Source organism: Chionomys nivalis, chromosome 3 (genome assembly GCF_950005125.1).
Source record: "Chionomys nivalis chromosome 3, mChiNiv1.1, whole genome shotgun sequence".
Lineage (NCBI taxonomy): Eukaryota > Metazoa > Chordata > Mammalia > Rodentia > Cricetidae > Chionomys > Chionomys nivalis.
In genome coordinates this window covers 85,359,231-85,369,523 of record NC_080088.1, presented here as the reverse complement: position 1 = coordinate 85,369,523, position 10,293 = coordinate 85,359,231, and the positions used below count along the sequence as shown (strand labels likewise).

Here is a 10,293-nt window from a genome sequence, read left to right as displayed (position 1 = left end):
TCAACGGTTCTGGCTCCATTTTTTGACAATGAGCCCAGAAGCTAAGACTATCTGGTTAGTAGTTCCATCATTTTCAAGGGGGGGGGGTAAAAAAGGATACAGGGGTGACTGGGGAAAGGGAAGGAGAGGAAACGTGGCAAGGGGACCGACAACCACCCTCTTCGGGGAGCGAGGCTGGGCCGCGTTCCCCTCCAAGGACCCGTGACGGGCTGTCAACTTTGTCTTTGCACTTCAAAGCTGACAACCACCTGGCTCAAGGAGGAGACTCTAAGGAGGGCATCCTTTCTCGTGAAGCATCAGCACCCGACCCGCGACGAGCGGAAGGCCACGCAGGGTCTCCGGCTGGATCAACCGCCTACCGGTCAGCTCGCGAATGCCCCCGGGGGCCACGCCTGCCGCCCCGGCCAGGCCTTTACCCACAAGCCCCCGCGCTGGGCGCGCACGCGCAGAGGCGGCGGCCGTCTCAGGAAGAGGAAAATGGAATAAACAACTCGGAGGAACCGGAGCGCACGACGGCGAGCGGAGGCAGAGTTTTAAAAACAAGCCGGCTCCCTCCGCCGTGCCGTCCCCCTCCAGCCGCCGGCCGCCGCCGCTTTCTGGCTCCCCCACAGCCTCGGGCGCGCGCCAGCTGCGGCGCGTCCCGCGCGGCCCCTTTAAGGACAGCGGAGAGGGAGAATCCTCACTCGCCGCCCGCCCCTCCCCCTCCCCGGGCGGCTCCGGCTCCCTCAGCGGGCCCAACCCGCCCGCCCGGCTTCCATCCGGCTCCGGCGGCGGCTCCTTCCCGCCCTCGTCTATGGTGGCGGCGGCGGGGAACGAGGCTGCGGCTTGGCCATGAACAGTGGCGGCGGCCTCCCGCCCCCCTCGGCCGCCGCCTCCCCGTCGTCGTCCTCGCTGGCGGCGGCCGTGGCGGTCGCGGTCGCGGCCTCGTCGGGCGTCGGGGGCGTCCCCGGCGGGCCGGCTGCGGGCGTGAAGCTCAAATACTGCCGCTACTACGCCAAGGACAAGACGTGCTTCTACGGGGAGGAGTGTCAGTTCCTGCACGAGGACCCGGCCTCCGGCGCGGCCCCGGGGCTCGGCCTCCATAGCAACAGCGTCCCGCTGGCGCTGGCGGCCGCGTCGGGGGCCGGCTTTCCTCCCGGAGCGCTCCCGGGCGGGGGAGCGGGGCCGCCCGCGGGACCCAAGAAGCCGGAGCTGGGCGTCCCGGGGACGGCGGCAGCGGGCGGCGGACTCGATGGACCGCGGCTGGCGAGTGAGTGAGGCCCGGGCGGGGCGGTGCGGTACGGGCGGGCCGGTCGAGCGCGGGTGGGGACGAAGCCTGAGGCCGCCCGCTTCCCCCTCACCTCCGGGGCGGCCCGGGAGGCCTAGGCCCTGCGTAGCCCTCCTTCCTTCTTCCTGCTTCCTCTCTCCGTCGCCGCGGGCGAGCCCGGGAGCTAGAGGAGGAGGCGGGTTTCCCGGGAGCGTGGATGGATGGTAGTGTTGTGTGTGTGTGGGTGGGGGCGGCTCCGGGAGTGGGTGCGAAGATGGGGGGGGATGGGCCGCGGAGTGTGAGCAAAGGGGTGTCGTTTCCGGGTGTGTATGTGTGGAAAGGGGGCCGGGTTTGCGAGCACATGTGTTCGTGCGTGCCCGTGTGGAGTGCCGTCTGCCTAAAGTTGAGGTTCACCAGTGGGTGTGTATGTGGGTTGGAGGCGGGAGGTGAGGGGCGGGCTTAAGGCTCATTAGCTTTGCTGGGAAGGACGCGAAAAGTTTTGCAGGAGGCTTTTGGGAGTAACGTTTGGGGTGCTGGAATTGCTTTCTAAGGATGTCGAAGGGGCGGGGTGGTGTACGAAGATCAGCTTTGTTTTTTTGGTTTTTGGGTTTTTTTAAAAGCGTGCACAAGTTCTATAGAGAGCTTGGACTAGGGAATTCCGAGGACTTGCTCTCTGGTAGCTTTCTGGAAGGCTCGAGTAAGTGAACTGGGTGTCCGCTGGAATCTTGTCTTACTCGTAACATTACATTGAGTGAACTCTCAGCATTGTGCCTCAAGAGCGTCTCGCACTACACAAGCTATCGTGAGAATAATTTCGGGCTGTGTACATAGAGCTTTTTGAGTGGAGTTCGTTGTAACTATGAATGGTTTGTATAAGGTTGGCCTTGAACATTAAAGTAGGTCCCCGATTTCCCCTTCTTTTAGATCTTACAATAAACGCACAGTTTATTTTTAAAAGCTTGCTTCTTTTTGAATGATGGACTTGTCTCTGTTTACCGAAGTTTATATATATATATATATATATATATATATATATATATATATTTATTTATTAGATGTTTCCTAAAGAATAGTTACTTTATTGCTGGGAGTTAGCCGTTAAATTTTAAACTTCTTAAGTTATCTTTATCTGTATCTCTGTATGTTTGTGTGTGTGCCCACCATAGACAGCATTATAAAGGTCAGATGACAGTTTGGGAAAGTCATTTTTCTCCTATAGTGTAGGTCCTGGAGCTGGAACTCAGGTGGTCAGTCAGGCTTGGCAGCAGGCACTTTAATTACTGTGCTCAACAGGCCAATGTTGTCTGTGTCCCCCTTCTCCTCTTCCCTGTTTCCTTTTTCGTCAGGGTTTCACTCTGTAGCCCAGGTTGTTCTGAACTGGAGACCCTGCTACCTCAGCCTCATGAGCTGGGATTACAGGTGTGCCATCATGCCCAATGGAAGTTTTCTTCAAGGTAAATTTTAAGAAGTGAAGTTGTGGTTCCAGTTAATTTGAGAATAATGTGTGATTGGTAAGGAAATGGAAAAAGAACAGTGTCTCTCCTGGTGTGCTTTCTGTTGCTGTGTTAAAACACCACAACAAACCGCCATTCTGTTTACAGAGCTAGGACAGGCTCCACAGCTAAACAGAGAAACCCTGTCTTGAAAAACCAAGACAAACAAAACAAACCACAAAATCCACCACAACCAAAAGCAACTTGGGGTGGAGGAAGGGTTCATAACCTGTTAGAGTCCATTGATGAGGGAAATCAGGCACAAGTAGGAACCCGGAGGCAGGAACTAAAACAGAGACAAGGAGGAAGACTACTTGTTCTTTCTCTGTCTTGCCCAGGTTCACCTGCCCAGGGGTGGCACCTCCCTTAATAGACTAGGCCCTCCTCCATCAGTTGTCACTGTATCTGGCCCTCTGACATTTCTTTAACATGGTTGGCTTCTGTCTTCTTTCTTGGGAGGCTTGAATTAATAGCTGTTTTGACTGTGTACAACTTAGTTGTCCAGTCTGTTTCTCAAACTCTTAAGATAGCCTTCACCCACTAATTAGTGGTACAAGGAAATTAAAATAGACAACATATTCCAAATATTGCCATTATGAAACATCTGAAATCTGTTAGTTGCTGACTGGTATTAGAACATTCAAGTGAATTTTTTTTTTCCTTCTAGACAGGGTTTCTCTGTAGCTTTGGAGCCTGTCCTGAAACTTGCTTTGTGTAGACCTGGCTGACTTTGAACGCACAGAGATCCCTGTCTCTGCCTTGAGAGCTGGGATTAAAGGCGTGCACCACCACTTCAAGTGAATATTTAAATGTAGCACAGTGCAGTGTCTTGTCAGCAAGAGATCATAGCAGAACTCCATGTTAGACTCCATGCTCCTCCATTGGTATTTTGTCTAGCCTCCTTGGAATTTTATGTTCAGTGTGCATATCCTTTTAGGCTTTTAATTGACGTACTTGTTTAAAACTAGAATCATCGTCTGTTTCGTGTTGCTACAATAGAAAAACATAGATTGAACAATTTACAAAGAAAGGAATGTCAGGGTCTGGCAAGATGGCTCAGAGGGAAAGAACCAACTCCTGCAAGTCCTCTGATCTCTACATTTACTGCATTCCCACTCGTCACCAATAGATAAATGACATATTTTAAAAAAGAGAGAGAGCCAGGCGGTGGTAGCACACACCTTTAATCCCAGCACCTGGGAGGCAGAGGCAGGCAGCTCTTTTGTGAGTTCGAGGCCAGCCTGGTCTACAGAGGTAGTTCCAGGACAGGCTCTAAAGCTACAGAGAAACCCTGTATCGAAAAATCAAATAAATACAAAGAGGGAGAGAGACAGAGAGAGAGAGAATGAATTTCAACATTATAAATCCTCACACTTGGTAGGTGGAGGCAGGAGTATCAGAAGTTAAAGGTCATCCTTTGTCACCTAACAGTTAGACTGGGCTACAAGGAAGCCCAAAGGAAAAGAAATGCATTTGTATTGGAGGTTGAAAAGTCCAGCATCAAGGTTTTTGCCTGTATGGAAAAGACCTTCATATCATGCAATCCTCAGCAGAAAGAACAAGAGTGCAGTGTAAGAGAGCAAGAGAATGCCAGACTGCTTCCTTTATACATCTGATCCTGAGATAACTAGTCCAGTCTCCTCAACATCAGTCTATCCGTGAGAGAGAACCCCTGTGATAGAATAACCTCCCTTTTGTTTGTTTTGCTTGTTTTTGGTGCAGCCCTGGCTGTCCTGGAATTTTCCTCTAGATCAGGCTGACCTCAAACTCACAGAGATCCACCTGCCTCTACCTCCGCACGCTGTGATTAAAGGTATATGCCACCACCGCTGGGCAGAATCACCTCTTACTAGGCGTTCTTTTCGACCTCTGTTGCATTGGGTATTTAATTTCTAACGCATGAACTTCAGGCCTCATTCAAATGGAAGCATTTGGCTTCTGAACTCTAAAAAACATTGTCCTCACAATGACCAGTTCATTTCTTCCTCTCAGTAGTCACAAGACTGTTCACTCCTTCCACTATCAGCTTAAAAGTGCAAAGTCCATAGTCACATTTAAGTCAGATATGGGAGGAGATGGAAAGGATGATTCCGGAGGCACCTTCCTCTCTCCCGGAGTCTGTGTAATTAAGTTACATGTTTCTAGCATTTAGTGCTGGAACAGGTGGGTAAGGGTAAATGTTCTTATTCCAGAAAGGAATAGGTAGGAAAGGGGAATAGGTAGGAAAGGGGTAGTAGTTTATCTCTAGTGGGACTTTTAAAATCTCTTACCTTGATTTTTTTCCATTTTGACTTGGACACTGTTGACCTTACAATTCTGTGGTGTCAGGTTAGTGCTACTCAGGTATTTTCTGAGTAGGGGCTGTGAATGTGTGGCTCAAATTCCCTGTAAGACCCAAGGCTCTCCAGGACACCCTTTGAAAGTGGTTGTGAGCTTGTCACAGCCCCTTAGATTTTACATTGTGTGACAGTCTGTGTGACGTAAATCCTGTATCCCTTTCCTTGGCTGTGGATTATGCTTCCTGGACTTCCTTGAACAGTAGCTCCTGGGAGCAGAGAACCTGAGGAATTTGGCAGCCAGCCTGAAAGGGCAATCTGGCCCTGGGCGCCTAGACTATTTTGCTTTCTCCAAGCTCTGGGTCAGTCCAGGGAGAGGCAATCTCAGAAGTCTTTAAATGTCCTAACTGGCATTTTCAGTGTATTCTTGACCCCTCTCCCCTTTACTTCCTATTATAGTTCTTTTTATTTTTCTTTTGTAACAGGGTTTTCTGTAGCTTTTGAAGCGTATCCTGGAACTCGCTCTGTAGACCAGGCTGGTCTTGAATTCAGAGATCCGCCTACCTCTGCCTCCAGTGCTGGGATTAAAGGCATGCACCAGACCTCATTATAGATGGTTGTGTGAGCTACCATGTGGTTGCTGGGAATTGAACTCAGGACCTCTGGAAGAGCAGCTAGAAGCCAGTGCTTTTAACCTCTGAGCCATCTCTCCAGCCCAGGTCTTTTTATTTTTATTTCTCCCTTTCTTCTTTCCTTCCTTCCTTCGGTTTTATGAGACAGAGTTTCCTCATGCAGCTCTGGCTGTTCTGGAACTCACTCTGTAGACAAGGGTGGCCTCAAAGTTGGAGATCCACTTGCCTCTCTGCCTCCTGGTGCTAGGGCTAAAGGTTTGTGCCACTACCACCCTAACAGTCTTTTTAAATTTAAAAAGAAAAGGAACTCATGAGTTAAGATGGGGTTGCCTGCATGAGCATGGGTGTGGTATTATTACTGGAGCACAGGCAATTTACCAGTGGCTACATCCCTGAAGAAAAATAATTTCTGTTCCCCCAGTAGCCATTAACTAGCAATAATAGCTCCTTGGCTAGGGGTGGGGATTCATGAGCTCTTTCCCCATCCACTCTGGAGTGTCGACATGTTCCATCTTGTGTGGTAACAAGTTCATGAGTTCCATGGTTGTGTCATGTCCAGAAGATAGTTTCAACAGTATTCATCCCCATCCTCCAGCTTTTACTTCACACTCTTTCTCTTTCCCAGTGTCCCAAGAGCCTTGGGGCCGTGAGTGTGCCTGTGTATGTTACAGATGCTAGCCTGTTTAGAGTACTCAACAGTTACCTTTTCTCAGTGCTTAAACCAGTTGTGTATCTCAGTTATTAACTGTTGCCCACTGCAAAGGCCTCCCTAGCGTCTCTGACCAGTATTTCTTAGTGGAGTAAGTTGCTGGTGCAGCTGTGCAGAATTGAAAGGTGAAGTTCGCAGAGCCCTCTGGCTTTAGCCAACTCTATGTTTGGCCACATTCTTGGTTTGCACTCCTAAATGTTCTTTGTGCTTTCACGTAGTGAGGTTGCAGATTTCCTAAATCTTTCTATTTAGCTTTTCTCTCTCTTTTTTTTTGTTTTTTTAAAAAAGATTTATTTGTTTGTTTATTATGTATATAGTGTCCTGCCTGTATATGTTCCTGCAGGGGGCCAGAAGAGGGCCCTAGATCTCATTATAGATGGTTGTGAGCCACCAGCCATGTGGTGGTTGAAAATTGACCGCAAGACTTCTGGAAGAGCTTAACCTCTGGACCATCTCTCCAGCCCTTAGCTTCTCTCTCTGTCTCTCTCTCTCTGTTTCTCTCTCTCTCTCTGGTTTTTTGAGACAGGGTTTCTCTGTAGCTTTGGCGCCTGTCTTGGAACTAGCTCTTGTAGACCAGGCTGGCCTTGAACTCAGAGAGATCCGCCTGCCTCTGGAGTGCTGGGATTAAAGGCATGAGCCACCACAGCTCAGCCCTAGTTTTTCTTTTAATTGCAAATTCTGTTTGTGTGTTTTTTTTTTTTTTTTGCTTTTCAGACCTTGCAGACTGTTAAAGGTAGTCGAGCAGTTCGTTTGTATTTCCTATAGAAACTTCCGCCAGAAACCCTCATTCATTGTTCTGTTTCAGCTTTCCTCTGGCAGGGACAGAAGTTGGCCAGATTTTGACACATTAAGGAGATGATGAGCTGTTTGCTTTTTAATAGGAAGGGCCTTGTTAGTTCATTTCTGAATAATATTACATTATATGAATGTATTATTTGTATTATTTGCTTTCTAATTTTACTGTTAGTGGGCACTTGGATTGTGTTGGGTTTTTTGTTTGTTTGTTTGTTTGTTTTGTTTTGTTTTGTTTTGTTTTTTTTCGTTTTTCGAGACAGGGTTTTTCTGTAGCTTTGGAGCCTGTCCTGGAACTAGCTCTTGTAGACCAGGCTGGCCTCGAACTCACAGAGATCCACCTGGCTGGATTGTTACTTTTTGTCTGTGAAGAAAAAGTTATGTATGTGGACTAGAGAAATGCTCAGTGTGTAGGGACACTTACCTTATCTTCCTGAAGAGTTCAGTTCCCATCACTCATGCCCTGTAGCTCCCAGCCACTTGGATCTTCCATCTCCAGGGGATCTGATGCCCATTTCCAGCCTCTGTTGGTACCTTGTACACACATGTATACATAGACACATACGTAAGAATAAAAATCGAATTATAAGAAGTTAGGTGTATTTGGAGAGTTTCTTGCTCAGTTAACTAGGTGTAGATTGGTAGGTACAGTTCAGTTTCAGTAACCCATGCAAGCTTTCTCCCTTTAGAAGTTTATGAATTTTGGGCATTCTGTGTTCGTAGTTTGACATTATCTGTCATAATTGCAGCTATTTTGGTGGCTAGGATGTGTGATATTATTCTCTTTTATATCCATGTATGATTTTAACTGAGTTAGTTAACAATGACATCAGAAGATATAAGAGGGAATATGGATTTTTTTTAAGTGCAATGCAGAACAGTATAGAATTTAGACTCCTTCATGGGGCAAGACTTTATATTTTGCCCCACTTCCTACCTAACCACTGACTTATATGTGGCATTTGAGTTTTTGACTCTTGCTTTAGTATTTCACATTAGCGGAATATTTTGTTACTGTTCCAGATAGGGTTAAAGTAACTTAGGAAGTTAGTGTTGGGGAAAAGTCTTATCATTACTTTGCAGGCATTGCAAGGGTGAGCCAGGAAGGCTTTAGGATAATAAGTTGCCATGATGTTTTACCCTTGTCAGAGAAGCAGCTCTTTTCTTTTCTTTTCTTTTCTTTTCTTTTCTTTTCTTTTCTTTTCTTTTCTTTTCTTTCCTTTCCTTTCCTTTCCTTTCCTTTCCTTTCCTTTCCTTTCCTTTCCTTTCCTTTCTTTTTCTTTTCTTTTTCTTTTCTTCTTTTTTCCCTGTAGTATAGGAAAACTCTCCAAGTTCTGCTGACCTGATAGTAGGGTAATGACTATGGTCTGACATTCAAGGTTGTTATTATGAAGTAGTTTAAAGTCATATTTCTATTAGAGTTGATTTTTTTAAGACTTAGATATGGTTTGTATTCAGAGGAATTGGTTATTTTTGTTGTTTTTTTTTTTGTTTGTTTTTGAGACAGGGTTTCTCTGTATAGACCTGAGATTACTGGAATTTACTTTGTAGACCAGCCTGGCCTCGAACTCACAGAGCTCCACCTACCTCTACCCTCTATGAGTGCTGGGATTAAAGGAAGGCATGTGCCACCACCGCCCCAGTTTTGAATTGATTATTGATGGGATTATATTTTTAAGTAGCTAGATTTTCATGATGGCTTTATTCTAGAGGGTACTTAATTTAAGTTTTTTTGATATAGAGACTCTAACTGGAACTCAGACTGTTCTTCATTGTGCCTCAGTCTCCTGAGGGCTGGGATCATTGAAGTGTGCCATCAGGATTGACTAGTGTTAACCTTCATGTTACATCTATATTTCATTTCTTTTAACATTCATTTATTTGTGTTTGTGCATACTATAGCTCTCCCCATTGGTCTAGAGATTGTGTATACATGCACACACACCCTACTTCTATACCCCTTCTGTCTTCCTCATTGTTCTCTCTCTCTCCTTTTTTTTTGGTTTTTTGAGACAGGATTTCACTTCATAGTTTTGTCTTGGAATTTGCCCAGTAGACTAGGTTTGCCTCTGTTTCCTGAGTTCTGTGATTGAAGACATACACCACTACCCCCGGCTACCTTGTTTTTGAGATAGGGTCTCTTAAGTGAACCTGGACCCCTGTTTCCTCTCCTTGGTGCTAGGATTACAGCTGCAAGTAGCTTCATTTGGGTCTTTATGTGGGTCCTGGGGACCTGCACTCATGTTTTTATGCTCGTGAGGCAGGTGATTTACTGGCTGAGCCATTTTCTCAGCCCCTGTGTCTTGCTTATAGAGTAGTTCAGTGAGCTAAAGTCTGAGTTCTAGGAGAAGGGGAGCTGTCACCTTAACAGATGAATACACATCTAGTGTTGTGTTTCCTTTTGGTTTTAGGAGTTAGTATTGGGTTGAGAAATCCGAGATTGTGGTGTTTTTGTTTTTTGTTTTTGTTTTCCCGAGACAGGGTTTCTCTGTAGCTTGGGAGTCTTTTCTAAAACTTAGTGGCCTCAAACTCACAGATCCACCTGCCTCTGTCTCCTGAGTGCTGGAATTAAAGGTGTGTGCCCACCACTGCCTGTCTTGATTGGCTTCACTTTCTAAGTGCTGAGATTATCCTGGTTATGTGCTGTTGGGACTTGAATTCAGGACTTTCTGTATTCTTGGCAAGCCCTTTAATAAAAGATCTACAGCTCTAACCCTAAAAATTTAAGTAAGATAGAGTACAAGAGAGAGAAATAGTTTTCCTCTCTGCCAACTTTTCTAATCCCTCTTTCCAGAAGATAGTCATTTTTTTCTAGATTATTTTACATCCATTTAAAGACATCGTATATCTCTATTATTTGTTATATTGCCCCTCCTTCAAGTGCATACTGGCACCTTTATACACTTTGACATGAGACTACACACAAAGCCTAATGTACTTTGTTTTTGAATCTTAATCATTTAGCTTATATTTTGTTCACATTTACATAGAAGTCTACCCATTTCTTCATAGCTGCATAACATTCACTTTATGCTTGTATTAATTTTTTAATGATGGCTATTTAACAGTGTGTGTGTTTTGCTTTTGTTTTCCTTTTGCTGGGTGATAGAATTTAGGGCTTTGTTCATGCTAAAAAATTTTTCTG

The 10,293-nt window shown here is 46.1% G+C and overlaps 1 protein-coding gene across 4 annotated transcripts in view; it reads left to right on the top strand.

Moving 5' to 3' along the window:
• The first annotated feature begins 240 nt into the window (after positions 1-240).
• Positions 241-10,293, top strand: part of Pan3 (poly(A) specific ribonuclease subunit PAN3) — a 103,534-nt gene continuing 93,481 nt past the window's right edge. The window contains exon 1 of one of the 4 annotated variants that reach the window (XM_057763965.1): positions 241-1,249. In XM_057763965.1, coding sequence (XP_057619948.1) covers positions 832-1,249 — 418 coding nt within the window. In that variant the 5' untranslated portion in view covers positions 241-831. The remainder of the gene's footprint in view (positions 1,250-10,293) is intronic. The other 3 variants (XM_057763964.1, XM_057763968.1, XM_057763967.1) reach the window with 3 other exon arrangements.